Raw genomic sequence first — 21,785 nt, forward strand, 5'->3', positions numbered from 1 at the left:
GAGGGAAGGAGGCGGAGGAGCGAGACGACGCCATTGCGCCGCCGCCGCCATTTTAAGGCTGAGGGGCGGCACCGCCGCGCGCGGCTCAGCGGGGCTCCCGGTGCTTCGGGAATTTTCTGCCCTTGCGAGCGGCGTCGAGCGGAGCTCGGTTCTCACTCTAAAGTAAACGAAAGCAGGTTAATAAAAACCCCGTTCCTTTGGAGCGCGGCTCCTTTTTCAGCAGCAGTAAGGGTTAGGAGGCGGCGTCAATGGCAGGTTAAATCCGACAGTTCGATGGAGGCACGGTCACCTCGGTCCGGCAAAGGGCCGCGAGCCGGAGGAGCGGGCCACGAGGGCTTCTTCTGCAGCAGGCTCGTGGCGCGGCGTAACACCTCGCGAGTCTCGCTTCGGGTACCATGAAGCGCTCGTATCATCGTTCTCTTACTCCTAACTTCTACCTCTCCGTGTACCAAAGGAGCACGGCTTATTTCGGCCTGTAGCTGGAGGACGTTTTCACAGGTTGCATTTGGTGAAAGTACCTCTGAACGTAAAACAAAACCCCTTCTGTTAATTATTCTGTAATATCTGGTATAGTGACCACCATTTATTGCCTGCAAATCTGTTCATTGCAGTGACTGTGAAAAAGAAAACGGAGGACTCTATAGTATTAAGGGTAATTAATTTATTAAAGATGATAGGAGGTTTAAGGGCTTTTTGTAATGTTGGCTCAAATGTAACAATTGGAATAAACAGACTGCAGTTTCTGCTTGAATATTTCTGTGTTAGGAGTCTGTTTTTTTTAGCAGAAAACAAATATTCTCCATCAACTGCACTGGCAGCTTCATCTCTCTGTAATACAGGAAGGCAAAACATATTACACTGAAACAGCATCCAGAGGCCAATGCAAGGACAACACACACGACAGATGCTCATAGTTTTAGGGTTTATTTCATCTGCTAACATTCATTCTTGATCTAGACAAAAACAATTAGATGATTATTTTTTTAATCCAATTTTTCTTGTGGAAGAAAAGAAAAAACCTTTTAGCACTTTTTGTAAGATGCTATAAATAAATATATAAAGCTTTAAGTGTTACTTGGCTCAAGTTAAAGAGTTGTCCTTTATTTTTTGTTGTTTTTAAGTTCCTGATGTGGAAAGAAAGGTGCAAACCATACACATTCAGCCCAATGGAATGACTCCAGCCACAATCACTTTCGGAGAAGCTGAATCTGTTTGATCTACAATACGGAGGATGGAAGGCGGGTGGGGGGACAGTTGTATTTATTTTTTTACCCTCAGTCACACAACTCCTACAAGTAAAGAACTGCGTTCCTTGGTAGGTAAAGCACCCAAGAAAGGGAGGAGAAACAAAATGAAAGTGCTGCCTGCATTGCCCTTTCCCTTCCCTGTGCAGACCGTGCAGCAGAGAGGACGGAAGAGGCAATATAAGCAAAGCCTCAGACAAAACCAAATGACAATGAAAAATAAAATCAGACACCAGTAGGGATGGTGAGAAATCGTGTGGATGTTGCGTGTTTGCCTGGCAGACTACACACAAACACAGAGGAACTTCACATTGAGAGAGGGTGGGGATTTTTGTCTTCTCCTTATGAATAAAAAGATGAAAAGGGGCAATAAAAATAAGTTAAATCATATTCCAATATGTACAAAACAAATCGTGCTCAGTAAACCATTTGAATATAAAATTATTCATTATAGTACAACTCTCTCAATCCAGTCTGCAGAATTGACACCTGGGAGAAAACGGGGAGGGGGAATTGTGGGGCTTTGAGGGATGAGACAGACTCATTTGCAAATCTTGTTTTTTTTTTCAGCTTGCATGGCTAAAAATTACAGAGAAAGCCACCTGGAGCTGGGACAATACAGGCTTTACAGGCTTTAATACCCCTGTGCTTATCAGGACTGCATTCACCTTGGCAGAACTCTGGATGGGGCAAAACAAACACCCACAGATCGCTCGGATTGTGTGTGCAGAGATGAGCTCGGCTGCTCGCTGGTTTACCTGAACTGCTGCTAACTGACCTGTGCTTTAGGCTTGGCTCTACTGCTGTCAGGCAGTGAATCCTGCATTCACTTATGCCTCTGGAACGTGATCTGCTAATATTAGTGAAAACAAGAAGAAAAGATAATGCAGCCAGCCCTGTGATTTGCATCCAGCAGATAGTATGAGGTGCCTTCCAAGGTACAGCCCTGGAAATAAAACATTTAGCATAGTCTGAGTTGCAAATTCCCATAGCGTTACCCATTTTTGTGACGTTTGCAAAATTCTACAGGGTATGGGAGGGTCTCAGTAACACTAAAGGTCAATAAGAAGCTAGAGAAGATTTTAACGCCAGGATATGAATCTTGGTCAGGCCTTATTCTGTGACGTTGGTCAATACCTTCTGTAGCTGCTCAGTGGTCTCTGTGAAGTGATTTGAGGGGCTCAGAGGGAAAACTTCCTAACTGGCATCTGCCCATCCCGCCACTGTGGTGGCCCTTTTGCCTTGCTCGTATCCTCAGCAATTGTGCTGCCCTTTCTGCTCCTACAGGACAGCCCTGGGATAGAGAATTCAAAAGCTTGTTGGGATCTTCTTTATGCTGCTTCCATTGCCATCCCAGTTTTGTAAGTAAGTAAGGGACTATGGGGTGGAAAAAACATCAACCTGAAGTGCTCCCCATTTATTCTTAAGTGTTGGGCACGGAGGGAGAAATTCAGGCAGGCCAGAAATTCACACTGATCCTTTGTCAAGAGGTTTTTTTTTTTTGTTGATGATGACTTTGAACTCCATGACAGCCTGGGGCTGCAACCTTACCAGTCAGTCCTGCATTTTGTGACCTGGGTAGGGTACAAGGTGGCATCTGACTGTCTGGGAAACTTTGGAGTAGGAGGCAAACTCCTTCCACAGAGCTAGCTGGGATGAGACAAATGAGCAATAACAGGGTTTATTCAGCAACTACACCTACCAAGCAGTGAAGTTAACACTGTTCAGGTGGCTAAAAGCAAGAAAAGACCTCCTTCTTCTCAGCAGTGCAGCATGCCTTGGCGTTTCCACCTTCCCAAAGCAGAAACCCCCGAGCATAACCCTTGTTTGCGGATGTGCAAGGGTCAGCACAGTGTAAGATGGCAGAGGCTAAGAGCCATCATCCTTGGCCTGGTACCACATATCTGCCTGTCCAAAATGCTCACTCACACTAGCACTGCTGACTGTATAAACCCTTACACAGCCCCAGCTTTTGTAAGGCTTTTCACAGGGTGTCCCTGGAACCATGGGATGGACAAGCATCTGAGTATCAGAGGACCAGGTAAAATCTGAATTCAAGGGCAATTGCCTCACCAACCAGTAAGAGACAGGTCATAATCTTGTGCCTGGCCTCCCTGTACCCAGCACTCACCTATCCTGACCTGGATCATGATGCATTGCCGGGCCCCATGAAGAAACTTTATGTAGTGAAGAAGGTCTCAGTGCATCTGGAAGTCACAGGAAAAAAACATTTTGGAAGAAAGGGGCACATATTGAGCAAGAATGTACTATCTGGCCACTACTTCTGCCGGAGTGCCTTAAAGCCGTTGCTCTCCATTCATTTTAAAACTACACATACATTTTTCATGTTATTGTAGCATCAAATAATCAGTCCTAAAAATAAAAGAAATTGTACCACTTCAAACTGTAGTACATATAAATCACAAAAAACTACATTCACATTATGTTAAAAAAGTTCCATTAAACCCACCAAAGGAAGAAAGTAGTGCCAGGTGTGTCCTGCAACCCATGCTCTGGCACACAGCACTTTCAATAAATTAAAGCATGGCCTACAGCCGTAAACAGACCAGCAGAGCAGCCAGGGCGAGTGATGGCTTTTGGGTCATTCTCTTAATTTCCTATACTTAGAATCTGTTTCAAAATGCCAAATACTTCTCATACCTTGGAGTACCTCCTTAAAGTCCGTAAATTTGTGATTCCCAATGTACAGGTGGAGAAACCGAGGCATTTGTTGGGTGCAGGATTTGAATCTAGAAATTTCTGCCTCAGCGCTAAGCTGAGGTCAGCCCTCCTTTTGTGGGTTGAAGTGAAACTGTTAACAAGACAGTTTTCAAGATTCATTTCTTTTACTTGTTACTGTAATATATTACAAAGAAAATGTTGGAACAAGGTCTTCTACTGACATGCTTCTAGGGTCAGAGGCTGCCTCTGATTTAGAGAATGCTGCAGATAGATCCATTAAAATCCAGCTGGTTACTCAGAGCCCACAACACAGAACCAACTCAGACAAACCAGGCCAAATTATGCCAGTCCTAATCATACACCATCCCGTTTACTGTCCCCCTTTGAGGGGCAGAATTTGGCCTTCGGTACAGAATGGCTCTCAGACGTCAGTGCTGGCACACCCAGACCTGCCTGGGCGTTCCCCCACAGCCCTGCCGGAGCTGCGCCAATGTGCACCTCAAATATGGATTAGCTGCAGTAACCATTTGTGCATTATGGATCCATAACGCAGGACGCACAGTGAAAAGCCTTTGGGGAAAGCTGGAAACTGTGCATATAAAACAGTTGCTTTTTATATCCTGTGTATTGGTTTTGTGGGTAAACAGCCTGTAAAATTGCATTTTTAAAATATAAATGTTTTCTTTAGTTACAGCAACACATAAAAGCGCTGGGAACTAGCAGACATAGCTCCCCCCAGTCTTGGAATTCAGAGATGAGCAAATGGATTTGTAATACCTTCTGCCCCCAAGCCAGTAACAGAAAATAGCTTAATTTTGCTTCCCACTTTCCAGCTATAGGAGAAAATGCTTATGGCCAAGCGACACATCTCTGGGAACAGGGGTCATTTTGTGGCAGAACCTTAAAGACAGCAACACCACTAGCAAATACCAGTACTAGCCAAATGCAGGGGTAACAACGTCCCACTGTGCTTGTAGATGGATGAGCATGTGCTTGGGCACTTTGCAGCACCAGGATGCAGACCCGATCAAAATTAATCCAAATCAATAGGAAAGCCATCCTTCGACTTTGGATTGGGGGTGTAATGGGGCTGTATTTGAGCCCCAAGTGCTGTTTGTATTTTCTGTTCTTAAGTTTTTCGTCATCTTCACTCTTCTGGAGAAGAACATCTCCAAAAGCAAGGTGTATCCCCCAGGGTGTACACAGAAGAAACAAGGCAGCTCTTCTGCTTAGGGCAGCTACCTCTTTTGCAAAACCCAGTCTGAATTTGAAACTGTTGGAAACTGTGTACAGAGGCAGAGCGAGCAAATTAAAATACAAAACAAGCAGCACTTCAGTGGATTCGTGTGATGGGAAAGGGACACTGTAAAAACAACATGCTAAATCTGAATGCATCAGCTCCCTGCCTCTCCCCTGGTGATTTCAATGCTATATTTGATCCACAGTTAACATGGCCTTTGAAAATCAAATCATATTCCATTTGGTTCATAGTTTACCCTAAACAATAGCTGGTTCAGGTCTTACAGGCTGAGTAATAATGGGCTGAGACATGAAACAGGCAAAAACTACTTCATTTCCATGCTTCCAGCCAAACAAAGAAATGCTTGCAACAGCAAGAAAATAAGCCATACTTTAATTTGGTGAGTGGGAAGAGGAATTAGAGAAGTCATTGTTGTTCTATGACTCAAAAGTCAGTAAGCAGAACCTGGTTAGACCGTCACCACACTGGAGGATTAAACTTGCATGAGTCCCTAAAAAACAGCATTGAAAGAGTTCTGCTTTGAAAGTGGTCTGAGACTAAAAAAACATTATCCATGATTCCCCTTTCCAGTTTTATGAACACAGCTTGTTCATTTAAAGTAAGAGCTGCAGAACAGGCACTCTGCCAAAAGACAATGTGCACTGTCTCATAATTAATTCAGACCCATAGTCAGAAATTTTCACAGCTCTGGAAGAGAGCCTCATCATGTTCCCTCTTAAATCAGTTCGAGTGACTTCACTGGAAGCAGGCTGATGCCCACTATCTCTCAATAAAGGCAAGTAAAAATAACTGAAAAAAATACAGATATGGGTACGTCTGAATGCTTGTTCTAGTTCAGTATTTCACATAGCAACAAACAAAACAAAACCACCCTCTGATCATGTTGCCATTAATGACTGATTATTTGCAGGGTCTTCCTGGAACTTGTCGTGCAGATCTATGCGGGAGTAATGCTATTTAACTTCTTCTTGCTTCTTTTTAGTATGTAGGATAGGGTTTTCATGTGCTGTTAATGTATAATACTGATGAAGGCATGAGTGGCAGTTGTGTAGGGTGACGGGATGGCATGTGAGTGGATGTTTGAGCCTATGTGGAATTTGGTCGGCTTTTAACTTCTTTTGGGACCTGCCTGTGAAATGAATGTGGGAGCTCTGTGCATGAATTGCCTATTATTTTTGTGATGAAGTTGCGCATGTGTATGTGATACCAGTGCAATGTATCAAAACCACTGTGCTAAGTAGATATCCTAGGCCATAGTCAATTTGCTTTAATGTTTCTCATCCTCTGATGTTTGTTGTCATCTTCTGTTTTTATGGTGCTCTACTTTCTGGCAGTGGCTGCCAGCTGAAACAAAGTGACCACCCTTCTGCTCAGATCACAGCCTGCCAGGAGAGCACACCCTCAGCTTAGTCACCGTTATCATTTACTTACAAGCAATGCAATTGCCATCCCACCTCCAAAAACACCCACAAAAGAAAACCTCAGTTTCCTTGGGGTTTAGTTCTGTATCTTTGTATCATTATGCTCAGGGGATAAACAGGTTTTTAAAATCCTACTTCTGCCATTTGTGTTTGAATTGTGAGGATAAGAAACATTCTTTTGTATTTGGCCTTAAGAGCGGGTAACTGCATTTGTGCATTTTTCACCTCTGCATTATAATGTTGACCCCTTTTTTATTTTTATGTATTTATTTTTTTTTTAAGAATCTCATCGGTCTTGTAAGAAACAGTAAAAAGACCCAATGCTTAAGGAAGCAATCTATCTTCTGTTTTACAGACTTGCTTTTAAATAAAATATTTTTTGTTGTTTTTGTACTTTTACTTCCATGATCTTTTATATGGAAACCCTAGAATAACATTAATATAAAAGTCTGCCTAGGCTACCACTTCTCTATAATATGGCTCATGTAGTCCTCAGTGGGCAAGCGTCCTTGCTCCTCCGTCTCTTCCTTGGGAAGTGCTTCATTGGACCGGTGAAGAAGCCTCTCTTCCCGATTCTTTATCCTCTGCTCCATCCTCTCTAGCTGCCGTTTGTACTGGTAGCGCTGTTGGAAGAGGTCCTTTGCATAGTCATAGAGCTGCATGTCCAAGTCATTGAGCTCTTCAATCCTCCGGATGGTGTCATTATCCACCTCCACCCCTCCTGCCCTGGTACTGTTGTACTGCATAAAGGGCCGGATGAATTTCAGATTAAAAGTTCTCTCAAACAGGTACTGAGTCTTTCTCTGGAACTCTGTCAGGCCGAAGAAGGCCATGTCTTTGAGGTTCTTTTTTGCGCTCTCCAACAGGATCTGTGCTCGCTTGTTCTCTGGGATAAAAGACATGTTGTAGCAGCCCACTAAGCTCAAGTCGGCCAACATCCTCACTTGGCGGTTGTTGGCCAAATTATATGGGCAATCCATGAACTCCTGCAGTGTGCAGCCTGACCAGTCCGTGCCTTCGTAGCACGACGGCAGCTCTTCAGGAGTCGGTGTCCTGCCATCACACATATGCAAGGAGGTCTTCCAAGTAGCTCCTCGTTGGACATGACGCCATTCGCTGAGGTAACGAGATACAGGGTCTCTCAGCAGTGTGATGTAGTAAAATTTTCTACAAGAAGAAGAGAAAATAAAATAAACATTCTGCTAGTAACAAGAAAGATGCTTGGCAAACTGAGATCAAGTGCAGATATCAAAAAGACAAGAGTAAATCAACATCACAGCATCTGTTCCACTGTATTCTTGGATTATTTTCTTCTTGCAATATCTCATGCAAAGTAGTTTGTGCAACATTAGACCTGTGTTTCACTTTCACATTGCCCACCATTTTAGTCTTGCCAAGTAGTAAAGCTTTCACTGGGACATCCATTTCCAGCAACAGACTGTAATGTCAGAACAAATCATCAGGATTCAACTGATCTACCAACTTCAGAGAGCAACTGTGACTTTAGGGACTGCCTGGCCTTTCACAAGACAACGTGCCCTCTGAATCAGCCAGGACTTGCTCTGCAGGACAGCCTAGCAACTGCGCTCTTTATGAGCTGTGCCTATCGTTTTCACTCTGTGCAGATGCAGACCAAGACATCTACTGCTTGACTGATCTGGTTGCTGAGCTGAAACCTGGGAGCCTGCACCAAGTAGCAGGATAACACCACAGGAACATAAGTGAAAAGTAACGGGAAATCAGGAATGCAATATGTTTTGTAGAAAGAGAAAGCAAAGAGTTGACAACCAGCAATAGCAGCACCAGTTTGTTCTCATTTCAGCTAATCTGCTGTCAATTCAAACATACTTTTGATATACAAGACTAAAAAGGAGGGAGAAGCAAGACAATCAGGAGGTACACACATAGTGACACGGGTCATCCTTGCTGTTCCAAGTATAACAAAGTCCCCAACAATATGAGCTGTCCCTTGAACTAAAACACAACAGCTGTCTTGTACAGAGAGACCCTCCAGCTTCAGCCTACCTTGAGCCTGGATAAAGTTCTGGGATTGACAGTGATGGCACTCTGCAACGACCCTCTCCAGACAGAGAGAAATGGGCCTTTTTTCACTAACTTCCCGTAGTGTGGGACTACGGTGTCTCCAAGTGTTTCTAGAACAAGGAAATACCTTCTCTAGTTGCTAAAGCTGGCAGGGAATTAAATCCATATGTGCTCCCAGCGCATGGGGCTGTGTGACCCTGTGCAAACGGGAGCACCTGGCTTCGGCAGGGTACTGGGCACATGCTACTGGAAGTACTTTGTGTAGGGGTGGTGGTGGATTCATTCCCCCACCAGAAATGCATCTTTGGAATGCTGCTATGGCTCGCTGTCCTGCTGGCATGGGTTGAGAGAGCTGGATGGGGCGGCTGTTATGAGGGCATGGCACAGCTTTTTGAGAAAAAAAAAAAAAAAAAAAAAATTTGCTGTGGTTAATATTAACACACCCATATTTTCCTAACACCTTCAATATTATTATTCCTAGCAGTAACCTAAATTACTGCAATAAGAGTAATTTAATTTTAAGAAAATACATCAAAGACATTGCCCGGGAAGTCTGATTTTAAGGAATGTTTGCTTTCCCAATTTATTATTAACTTGCTGAAGGGTTGTTCCAAAGCAGTAAATTTAGGTCTTTCCAACAATGGCAGTGGGTGTCCACTCTGGCTCCAACTCCTCTCCTGCTTTCTACCTTCAGAACTAGGGCTGGTAAAAACATTTGCTATTTTTGGAAACTTTTCCATCTCTCTTCATAGCGGGGGTATCCCACTGTCTAGTACTACTGTCTAGTACTGTCTGTGTACAGGGAGACGGGAGAAGGAAGGGGAGCAGAGTGCATAAGAGCAATACCTCCCTTATATTTACCTCTTTTTTCCTTCATTTACATTGCAGCCTGTAATGATTCAACTACCCAGACTGAGATGCAGCTATAATTTATATAGACAGTGCTAAGAAACCTCTAACAGATGGGGATAAAATATGACAGTGGAAGGAAAAGGAAAGCAATGATGAATGCCAGATGTTCAAGCGACAGACACTGACGCTAAACACTACCAGCATTTTTTGACTTGTGAACTGTAGTGGACTTTTTATTTACACCGATGTAATCCAAAGGTTGCCTTTTTTCCTGAAACAGGTTGAAGCCCAATTATTATTATGTGGCTTCCAGAAGCAACTAGAAGTTTCACCTAAGATCAGGGACTCATTTGTGAGGCATCCAGAGATAGAAGAGGAGCTGATTCCTGTCCAAACCTGAGATCTATACAAGCATGGGTAGGGAAAAAAAGAAGAATTAGTATTTGCATTTTGTAGACAGGGGAACCACAAATATTACATGATGTGCATGAAGTCAAATGGGTGTCTGTGGCAGAGCTGGTGTAAATCTGATTGCTGTAAGTCTGCGTCCAGTTTGTCTTTTCTTCCCGTATCTCTGTTTAAACTTTAGGAGTCTATTAGTAAATCAGATTAATAAATATCATGCAAAGCTTCTAGGGTTCTTTGAAACAGAGACAGCTTCAAGGGGACATAGATTGAAAAGAGGGGAAGGAGCAAGTATTTCTTTCTGCACACCTGCACTATAAGAGCTATTAGTTTAGTTGAGGTGATGCACTGGTATGTATTTTACCACGAGCGATCTCTAAGATTCATCTCACTGAATAGAAAGCATAGTAAAATAGGTTACATTTTTTTAAATTATACCAAATTTGATGTGCCCCTTTGCAGGTCTGTCACGTAGAAAAGTATTTGAAGGAGGAGAGCTGGCCTCCTAACACGGAAACAAGATACCTCTTTGAAAACTGAAATACAGGCAACGGAACCAGGCCCCTTGAGGTACTTTAGGAAGCTGCCCCCAAAAAGGGCATAAATTAAAAAACAAAACAAAGCGAGACTGGAATGCAAAAGAACAGCTTAAACTGCCTTAGCTGAGGTGCACCACTGACATACTGACAGTTATGCTCCCAAACCTGCATTTAGCTTTCTAGAAGGTTGCAGCGCTGCAGATTCACTCAGCTCTCGGGAAAGTGAACAGCACACCTTTAGGAAGACTGGAGCCTCAGGAACCAGAGAGATGAGCCACTTTGATATTAGATGGATGACCGTGGAATTATTCACCCAAGGTTCTTAAGATACGAAGTTTCCATTGTCGAACTGTAACTTGGGATTGCCACTAAGTTAGCTATCTCTCTAAAGCATCACCCATTAGCAGTGTTATTAACATGGCGAGACAGAAAGTCGGGGGAACTTTGTGCCAGCGTGGTGGAGAACATAGGCAGTGCCACTTGTCAGCAGTGGCTTGAAATTTATGAGGAACCACATGACTAGTAAGTTCTCTTTTGTCATCAGAGATAAAATAAGCCCATAAAATACACGCAGCTGTGAGTGCCCTTCCTTTCAGCATGGTGCCCCAGACAGCTACTTAACTATTCCTAAAGGCTCATTTCAGAAGTGTGGTCTTCTCCTAGCCCAGATGGTTCCACTCAATACTGCCTCATAAAAAACCCAAACAGCCCCAGTTTGGTCGTGCAATGCCAATTCTCACTGGCCTTCCTGGAGTTAACAAGCTTGAGAAAGAAAAATGGACATTCTAGTTAGAAAGATACTTCTCTCTTTCTTCCCCTGTGAAGCTGGGCAGAACTGCATTACTACTTCTGCAGGCTCCCCTTCTACATATCCATGGGGTTGTGATCCCCAGGAGGACAAGGAAAAGCAGAAGGTGAAGTCACACCTCTGCCTTTCCTTGTGTTATTGTCCCTGGCGGTCCCAACGTGAAAATCCACCTGAAGCTCCCTGGGGCATTTGCAACTTCAGTGTCGCAACTTGGATCTGCATGCAAGCTGCACAGTTTTGTCTGAGGAAAGCTTATTTATTAAACCGCAAAATGAAACAATGTTTTTGATAAACAACTCTGTATTAGAACTGAAGTTTCAGGAAGAAAAAAATCCAGCATTAGAAAGGAAGGCAATCTCATGGTTGTAGTACACAAATGAATTCAGGAAACTTGAGTGTAAGTACCCCTTCTGTCAAAATTAGCCTATGTGCCCCAGACAACTCTCTCTGCCTCTGTTTCCCATGTGGGAAGGGCTGACAATGTCTCCTTTGTCTATTTTGGCAATTCAAAACATAACATCTTTTGGAGCAGGAACCGTCTCCTTCAATGATTATGCAAAGCCCCTGCTTCAGCATGGATTGAGGTCAGAGGACAATAGTTAACTTGAGGCATGTTTTCATGACACGGGCGTCAGGGGCACTGCTGCCCTACAGGATTCCCACCCCGGACCTCTCCTTCCCATTCTCACATAGCAGCACAAAGCAGCCTTAGTTTTGCCGGCAGAGTTTTGGGTTGGTTTTTTTATTTTTGCAGGGCCATGCTGCAAACGCAGTCACTGAGCAGATTGGGGTTAAAAATAACCCTTTCTGGCAGACAAGAGGGAGTGGCTGAAGCCCCCCATTTAGTAATATTCTGCTGTAATTCCTGTCAGCAGATTCCTCAGCTAATGAAGGGGAAATGAAACTCTTCTTCCTCTAAAAAACCAATTCCTTCTCTTTTGTTAATAACCAGTCAACATAATTCTGATAAAGTGACAGATTCTAAATATGATGCTATTATCTCTCTTCAGTTCATTTCCATTTATTCTTTCCTACACTCCCATTCAATACACACTTCTTTCTTTCTACTGCTGGTCTCTCAAATCTGCCAAGAACTGCTTATTTGACTGTGCAATCCCCTGTTCTTTGCTGTGATTAAATGTTTCCCTCCCACACAGCCAAAATATCTTATTTTTTATTTCTACAGGTTATTCACTGAGCTTTCAAGCATCCCTCACAGGAAAAGCAAAATCTATAACAAGCCCTTCTTGACTACTGTGGTGGCCTTCCATCAGATAAAGAGCAAAATAAGGATAGCCACTTCCAATCATACGTGCTTCGTCCCGCCTGCCAGAAGGGGGAAGGGGAAGGAAGCTGCATAGGTCAGCTTCAACCATATAACCCCAATCTGTCAAAGCAACATGCCTCCAGGCTACAGTTTTTCTACTGCCAAAGAAAAAAATAATAAAAAAATCTTTCTATGTCCTTGCTGAAGTAACTGAACCGAACAGGGTGTCTGCCAGCTTGCAGGAATGAGAAACACTCTGTTTTGTTTAAAAGAAGTAGTAATGTCAAATTTGTGGCTGATTTAAGGCACCTCTGTAAGCCGAGCTCATGTATTACACACTCCTCCCTGTGAGGGTCCTTATTCAATTCATACTGGCTCTCGCTGTAAATAGTTTGTCACTAAAACTAGTGATTTTGCCTCCCACCAGTGAAATGAAAACATGCCCCTACCCTGCCGTTAGTCTGCAGGGACCAAGGAAAGAACAACCCCAGCAGCCAGCAGCCCCCCTGCGACCACTCGAACCCTCACCTTGCAGAGACAGTTAAGGGGATTATTAGGTAATGGTTATCTCCGCCGAAAATGGACAATGTATCCTAAAGGAGCAGTTCCAGCAGTGACTTACAGGTAAATAATAAGTAAGGGTGAGTCAGGCGTCTCTAATGGTGGATGAGCTGACAACGTGGCAGATGAAAGTTTGTAAGGAATTTATATTCTCATTATAAAGTCACACTAAATGTTCCCTACAAATAACAGACGTATGAAAATCTCTTTTACCCTTCTGCACAGAGTCACAAAATGGCGTTCCACTACGGTGGGAAACATGGGGGCGCAGAACACTCTCCAGCCAACCTCAGCACTTGCTTCAGTAAAAGTTGCCTCCTGCCTTATTTACCACCAGTACACCAAACCCCCACTTTGAAAGCTCAAACTTGGGAAGACTCCACATATTCCTTTTTTTTTTTTTTTACTCTACAGTCAGATTTCTTGCACAGAAAACCACACTCTCAGTTAGAGATTGGAATTTAATATATGTACAATGATTACTTCCTTTGGTAGCAAATAGCCCTAATTTTCCTCAGTCTGTTTCCTCTCATCTGGTGTTCATTTAGACTCTTCCTGCATTTCACACACAATAAACTCTTCAGCCCTCTAAAAGGCATAGAAAAAGAAAGAAAACCCCAAACAAACAAATAAACAAAATAAACAAGTCTCTTCTGTCCCCTATGTTTAAATAAAGGTTGCCACACAGAACACTGAAAGCCAAGAAACTTAATAGCAAAGCCAATCCTCCAGTACTCAGCCTGTGTAAACACCTACATCGATGTTTTCCTTTTCCAGTAAAGGAGGGGGGCGTCTTTACAGCAAGCCAGCGCTTGCTTTGGTAACTGGGTTTGTTTTGCACAGTTGTGTTTGTTTTGCCTGATGGTCTCTGCTCTTGGGACTCGCTGTATTAAAAGATAGGATGTTTTGAAACGTAACAACCAACCATTCCACAGGCTCTGCTCACCCTCCAGACCTCCACTCAGGGACTCTTCCTAGGGTCTGATTTCACCACGGGCCAATTCCCACCACCTAGGCCATGCCGCTGACAGCCCACTGAGAGCAACCCCTCAAAACAACCCTCCGGTTGCTTCGGGAGTTGGAGGCAGAAGAGAGTACTCTCGTACTACAGACAAACCACCATGCTTTTCTTCCAAATGGAAAACTTAAGCTCTCACAGACTCTCTTGGCTGGATGCAATCCAAAGCACAGGTTTCCAAATACACAAGGGTGGGTTTCAGCAGGTAAAACTGGGTGTTTCAGGCCAGCTACCCCTTCTTGAAAAGGAAGGAGAGTTGTGGGGAGGCTACACCCTTTCACAATTCGGCTCTATTTCTGAGTGTTTAAACAAAAAGCTGCTATATGAATGCCTGTGTGCAGATGCTCCAGAAGCCACACGCCTGCTTATCCTAGTCTTGGGCACATGCAAAGTGGAGTCCCACGTGTCACACCAGCTCCAAGAAACCACTAATAATCTGCAACCCGTGCTCCTGTTAAGGCAATGCGGGAGTAAGAAGGGCCGTTCTTCCAGGATAGCTTTAATGCAGTTTAATACAAACATATAGTCCTCCACTCCCAAGAAAGGGGTTTCAAAGCAGATTCTGTAGTCTGTGGAAGACCCTGGCCTAGCAACCCAGCATCTGAGCACCTCCAAAAGCTTGGAGCTTTGGATCCTCACTGCCATGACATGTCTACTTCCCTCTGAAACACAGGATGGGGTGTGAGCACCAGCAGCCCCTCAAAAAAAGAATGCTTCTCTAGCTGGTAACATTTATATGGCTTTTGGGGCTGCAGCCTTACCTGCTGCCATTGCAGTTCACAGTTACTGCCCAGGAGAATTGCAGTTGCACTAGATGATCATTGTAGGTCCCTTCCAATGGAACTATACTATCCTATCCTACCCTATCCTATGTTTAGCTCCTATCCTATCCTATCCTATCCTATCCTATCCTATCCTATCCTATCCTATGCTTAGCCTATCCTTATCCTATCCTATCCTATCCTATCCTATCCTATGCTAAAAATCTCTCGGGGAAGAACAGATTAAAAATGGAAAAACAGAGTCAACTCTAATTCCAGTAGCTACAGCAATACTGGCTGAGGGTGTCAGTAGATCTGTACCAGATTCCAGAGTGTAAATGAACCTGAGATTACTAGGTCTAGTCTTTTGCATTTAAATAGCTGTAGAGTCAGAATCTATTACATATTTCTGTCTTTTAGCAGGAGTTAAAATGTGTTATATTCATTAAATATACACTTAAAAATACCAGTACTATTTAACCCTGAGTAAAAAAAATCATTTCACAGTGAGTAGGCATGCATGAAAAGCCACACCTCTCTTTTTTCCCCTGTGTATTTCATAAAATGTGGAGGATTTTGAATGCTTTACAATCCTGGTGATGCAGCCTTTCATCATACCACAACCAGTCATGCTGCAGTGCCAGCCATGGAGCGTGAAGCTCATGCGTGTGTACCTGCGTGTACCGAACACAACATATCTTTCATGCAAAGGCAGTGGAAAAGATAACAGAAGCTGACAGTGAAGAAGGAGACAAAAGAGCAAGCAGCAGCTCAGGCATTTCACAAGAGGAAAAACCACCCCTCCATCCACTTGGAACAACTTTAAACAAAAGCTCCCCTTTTTGGTGTTTACAAGACGCACGCGGGCTCTGAGTCACAGCTTTAAAAACACAATTGCTAGAGAGACTTCTCCATCCTGGTGGTGAAGAAACCTGCAGACATGAAACCAAGGAAAAGAGCAACCTGTGTGCTCGATCTGGACACCCTGCAGCAATCCAGCCTTGATTTTGGAATCTGATAGGAGTGATAATGTTGTGTGTCTGCACATGCCTCTGCACACACGGTGGCTGCAGCGCAGTTACAGCTCAATGTAAGACGTCTCTATTTAAAGTTGACCTGTGAAGAAAGGTAGGTCTACCAAGCAATAGTCGGAATACTAGTACATATATATTCCTTTTAGGTAGATATATCTTCTGAATTATACTGGCAAAGGCTACAGAGCTGGAGTGGAGGTACAAAGGATGTAAGTCATCCCCAAGGGCAGATGGGTGAGATGGCAGTTGGTCAGAAAGCTGGGAGGACACGGGTAGCCTTGACACCCACCTTGGGAGTGTCAGTATGATACAGACTGTTCCATACTGATGAGATATATATGGTAATACAAGGGAGCACTTTATGTCTGGAATCAGATACAGCATCAAGATAGGTATGGTTGGGTATTAATTCCTCTGAAACCATCAGAAATGGACACTTTCAGGATCATTATCCCCATCAATGAAATGAGGGGACACTTTTACCTTAGATCTCAGTGTTGCGCAGTACTGGTACTTGCTTGTGTTACACACTCAGCCCCGGTTCAGATCTGTTAGCAATATACTACTAATAGGCATTTACTCAGGAAACGAGTATGGTCCTATCAGCTGCATGTCTCATGACTGTTTTATATCCAATTAGCGGAATAGACACAGACTATGAGTTTTAACAACATCTCTGCTTTTTAAGAAAATTGAGCTGCTGTGTAAGCACAAGAATTTCCTGTTGCACTGTCTCTTGCAAACAAGTTAATCTACAAAAAGATACACGACATGTTATGGACCTTAGGAGTGAACCGCCAGTTCATTTTTCAAAATGACAGATGTGATGAAAATTGGCCAAAGGCTTGGAAAAAAAAACAGGGGTCAGGGTGAGGGGAGCAGATGGGGGTGGAGAGGAAGGCATTCCAGAGCCCTCTGGAGCCTTGGACTCCTCTAGGACCCATTAAAAGCTTATGTTACTTGCACCGTTTATAAACAAGTGCTTTCTTTCGCCATCATAACCTTCCTCGTATCAGGCGCTTAGGAAGTGTTGACTGCTGTCTTCTACTGAAGCAAGGCACCAAAAATGACGGCAAGTTACAAATCAAATGCCTTTGATTTATTACCTTTCCCAAGTTTCAGGAGGTTTGTTGTGATTCCTAAGTGACCTTAGTAAACCAACTAATCAATGGCACATCTGAATGCTGACGGACTGCAAAAGAAAGTTTCACTGCCAGAAGGATTACATCAATGCTGGCAGAGGACAGACGGTAGAAATGTGGACGGCAACCCATGCCTATTCTTTGCATTCTTTTGCTTTTATTATTGCCCCTGCTGTCGTCAAGGTAGGAAATTTCAGGATGAAAAGCCACTGCCATTCTGCGTAAGAAACTTTTTCACTCCCTTCACTTATTTGCTCTATTGCAGAGAATTTAATTTTTATTGATTTTAGCATTACACAAAATACAGACTTTAGTAACACATTACAGCCATAGTTACTATAACATAATTGTTAGTAAGGTACTGTACCCACTATTTTTTTTAGTTTCTCCCTGCATGTTAGGCGCATTAGAATCAAGCAAGAAACAAATCAACCCCTGAAGAACAGTAATGAGACATCTGTAATGAGACACTGACCTTTTCATTTCTGTGTCAGAGACCAGTTTGCACTGGATAGGTAGCGTAAGATAGCAGTTTTCACCATATCAATAAATAGTTAAAGTGGAAAACATTTGGGGTCTCATTCTAGCTCCAAGGGGTACGTGCTGTCCCCTAATAAGCTGCCAGTGCAAGCTGCCATGTCACCAGGGAGGCTGAACTTTAAGTCCCCCACGTCATCAGGACAGAGATGCACTGGTACTGCAGGGAAACCTGCACGGCTTTGTACTGTCTTTGCCCTGGGAAGAGAGAGAATGCCAGGGATTCAGCCTCCCCAGGTGTCAAGATGGATACAATGAATAAAACAAGTGCATATTTTACCTAATAAAGCAGGTATTTGCATTTGATTCCTGCACACTTCAGGATGCAGAAGAAAGAACAATCAGGATATTGCCACATAGAAAAAAGAAAACCAGAAGCAAGGTGAAATAGCACAAAGACAAAGCAGAAGTAATACACAATATGCAAAGATATTTTATCTGAATCAGCTGCAAACAAAGCCAATAGGCTAGAGTTTGCATCTTCTTTTGAACTGTAAGCCAGCTTCTCTTGTGAATCACAGGATCTCCACTGGCAGTGAGATGCAAGAAGGATTCAAGAGAAGTGTAGCAGCATGATAGACAGGAAGTATTTCTCCTTGAAGAATATTAAATTATAGAGAAACCATACAGGAAGATGAAAGGAGCAAGAGTAGTCAGAGGAGCAGATATTGATTGCTTATCCAGGACAACTGAATTCCTTGGCACCTGCCTGCCTCAGCCAAAAGGGATGCAATGTTTGTGTCAGGCAGCTGCAACTACAACACAGACACCCATGAGTTGCTCGCGGATCAATCTTGTTCCAATCAAAAATTGATGGATGGCTACTTTTATTGATCGGAGCAGGAAGACTCAGGAAACAGACTTGAGATGCACAGAAATTTGAAAGTAGATTGACATGTCCTGGATGTACAAGTAAACATTCTAATTTTCAACCATCCAGAGTACATCAAGAAACAAGACATCCCAAGGAAGAAAACCACAAAGAGCAGCGCAGCCCATTCCTGGAAGCAGCCACAGTGCAAGCTGTTGTAAGCACTGGTTTCCAAAGAGCTCCTCTGCGCGCTGCCTGCGAGCCATGGAGGGCTGCTAGCAAAGGGGAACGAATACTGCCCAGCAAAGCAACCAGATGTGAACTAAATGTTGCCATACTAGTGGCAGGAGAGAGTTGACTGGTCCTAATACCATTTACCCGGTTCCTTCACAAAATTAGTGCTGGGAGAGGTTCCCACACTGCTCCTTTTCTTCTGAATAGTCATATTAGTGGCTTACAAAGAGTACCAAAGCTCCCTCTTCTCAATTAACTGACTCTCCCTTGCTCAGGAACAGCAGATGCTGTCAAGCAACAAATAGATAATCCTCAAGGAAGAAGAGCTACTAATCAGTCACTTTTACATTTAAGATCACTTGGAGTTGCTACTGCCTTATACTGTTTTTCTAATTAATTGCACTGGAATGCACTTAAGCAAGCCCTGGATCAAAGAATCATCTGCACAGATTGAAATAAATCCTGTCTGTGTTGCTAATGCCTTGGAAATGGATGACTTGCTAAGCATTCAAAATCCTGGGTACCAATGGTTTAAAACTACAGATAGTGTGAGACAGTTTCAAAGGAATAGATTTAAGAATAAAGAGGAAAAAGCTCCCTTCATTTGCTTGTAAAAGACAATTAAACAAAGGCAATTGTTCCACTAATTTATTGTAAAGTTTGTATATCTTAAGTTCCTTATTCTCCACTTTCCTATAACCAGAAATTACAGTGCAGGAGTGTCAATTTTCATTGCAGCAAAACTTTATCATCATTACAGATATCTTTTTTTTTTTATTCACTTTCATGAAGGGTTGAAATATTTTCAAAATAATTATAAATAAAAATGACTGGGGATGGATGTGTTACCAGTTGGTGTGATAAATCACTGTCTCCTCCTGCATGAGTCTCTCTCTCATGGTTTAGACTATCATCAGAATGCCTTTGACGGATTTACAATTTAGTAATCCAGCCATCATCATCCATAATTCTACAGTAAACCACGCCACTTAATGTAGCTGTTACAGATGTTCAGAAGTTCATTCCCTGCCTTTTAGGAGGTGATATCTAGACAGCAGCTGCAGACACCAGGATTAGCTGGGGAAGAAAAACCTGTCTTCAGCGCAGGAAAACATCCCATTTTCCTATAACAATGCCCTTCCTTTAAAGCTGAAAGACACGCTGCCAACCTTGATATATCCAGGTTCAATTATTAGACACCAAATATCTGTATGTATACCCTTGCCAGCTGGCAGGAGTAACAAGATGCCTGGCTTCTGTCTAAAACACATTATTTCCTGGGAAATCAAGACATTACTAAAAGCTGTATGCAACGAATCCATCAAAGGGTATGCAGTGAAAAGTGACTGATCTCATACAGGCCACGCCAGCATCAAGAAACCCATGTTGCAGTGCATTCTGCACGTGGCACAGCATCCAGCGTCAGACCTAAGGCAGTGCCTAGAGTTTGCTCTTAAAAACGCTGCAGAAGTTGGGCTGAGGCTGCAGGAAGGGCTGCAGCCCGACGAAGAGGGTGCTATTCATTATGCTGGTACTGTAACCAATACCAGCTCCTCCTGGCAGCACAACGGGAGTCTTCACGGGCATCATTACACATTTTTTCACAAGTTACTGATCTGAAAACAGTAGGTTAACTCTTGGTTTAAACTTCTTTTGCTTGACCCTGAAAACAGCATAGCATGAGCTGGCCTGCAATTAACACTTTTGTTAATACTGTTTCTTAAAGATAAGGAAAATATGTACCGCGCACAGCACAAGGTGCAGATATTTTATACCAAACAGCACTCGTACTTTCCGCCAGCCTCAGCAGCCACAGTTCACTTAAAGCAGGCCTACAGAAATATCCAAGAGGAATTGTCAAAGTGATGGTCTAGGTCACAGAAACAATTTCTCTCCTAAGTGAATCACCACAGCAAGGAAGCTAACAAAGACTGCAAAATTCATTAGCTGAGCAGCACTGGAAAGGTCTGCTCCAAATCCATCACTGATCCGTCTAGGCCAGCCAGCATCCTGTCTCTGACACCGACTTGTCCCAGGCACTGCCGGGAGGGGTGCAAGGAATAGCAAAGCTATTTCTGATTACAGGAATCCTCTTGTTTCCTCTTAGCTGCACTCCCAGGAATCACAAATCAGACTTGTGGTTTAGGTCTTCAGAGGGACGTTTTGAGTCTTCAAAACTTCAACAACCACAGGATTTCTCTCGGTTGGGTGATCCCTCAGATCAATACATTATGCAGCTGAAAGAGTTAGCAAATCTGAGTGAATTTAAGGTCCAATGAAATAGCAAGTGGGTATTTCACAGGGACAGCACCCCTGGACTGTGAAGAAGGGATATCACGCCCTAACAAACCATGGGTTCTTCTGCTTCTAAGGTTGGTAAATGAGGTCTCTTGCCCTGTGGCCAGCAGGAGCACTTATGACTACCAGAAAAGCAGCAATGTGTTGAATGAGATTTTGAAAAGCAGCTTTTTGATTAATAAATTCTTGAGATACTTTTTTTTTTTTTTTTTAATATTGGCCAATGTTATTGCCTCGCCTTCCATTTGAAGGACTCTGGAGGTGTCCTAGCTGGCTGAAAGACAAGCAAGCTCCTCTGCAGCTCTACTGCAGCTAAGTCCAATTACGTGCTTAAAAGCGTACACTGCAATCCCCCAAAACACTGCTTTCAGCTCAGAAAACCCCTTTGCATCTCTCCAAAGAAAGCGCACAGCAGGACTATTCCTCCTGCTTCTCTTGTGGCCTGGGAATACCCCAACATCCCAGGGCAAAGGGAAAAGCCAGGTCTCCCCAGCATCCCAGGCTAAAGAGAAAAGCCAGGTCATCCTGAGAGCCTGCCCGGCTGCGGGGCTGGATGAGGCCCAATTCCCACTAGATGGCACCTGCTGCTGCTGAATGCCATCCATCTGCAGCTGAGTGCTGCCCGCCTGGTCCAGCCAGAGGGGAAGCTTGCCTCATGGCAGTATTTTTCTTCCCTTCTCATGGGATTTGTGTTGTCTTACGTATTAAGGCCGCAAGTGCAATTTCATTTCATTGGGTTGGCGGGGGAGGACAAGGACAGGAATCGGTGAGTGCCTCTGTTTCCTTGCTGGGGCTGGAGGCAGAGATGTCAGCGTGCCACCTGACAGCACCCCACGCTGGACTGACGTCACCCTACAGCTGGGTACC

At 43.6% G+C, this 21,785-nt stretch overlaps 1 protein-coding gene across 1 annotated transcript; it reads right to left on the minus strand.

Annotated features, from left to right (window-relative positions):
• Positions 1-1,115: 1,115 nt before the first annotated feature.
• HS6ST1 (heparan sulfate 6-O-sulfotransferase 1) lies at positions 1,116-20,682 on the minus strand. The gene is made up of 2 exons (XM_035894985.1): positions 20,648-20,682; positions 1,116-7,775 (listed from the first exon to the last, which is right to left on the minus strand). The coding sequence occupies exon 2, from the start codon at positions 7,673-7,675 to the stop codon at positions 7,067-7,069; it is 609 nt and encodes a 202-aa protein (XP_035750878.1). The 5' UTR covers positions 7,676-7,775; positions 20,648-20,682; the 3' UTR covers positions 1,116-7,066.
• Between the last annotated feature and the right edge of the window lie 1,103 nt (positions 20,683-21,785).

The sequence above is a fragment of the Egretta garzetta genome, unplaced genomic scaffold (assembly GCF_000687185.1).
Source record: "Egretta garzetta isolate BGI_Z169 unplaced genomic scaffold, ASM68718v1 scaffold775, whole genome shotgun sequence".
In the NCBI taxonomy this organism is placed as follows: domain Eukaryota; kingdom Metazoa; phylum Chordata; class Aves; order Pelecaniformes; family Ardeidae; genus Egretta; species Egretta garzetta.

What these genes read in the sequence shown, in the direction of transcription:
- HS6ST1 (XM_035894985.1), bottom strand. Translation starts at nt 7,675, where the DNA reads ATGTGTGATGGCAGGACACCGACTCCTGAAGAGCTGCCGTCGTGCTAC.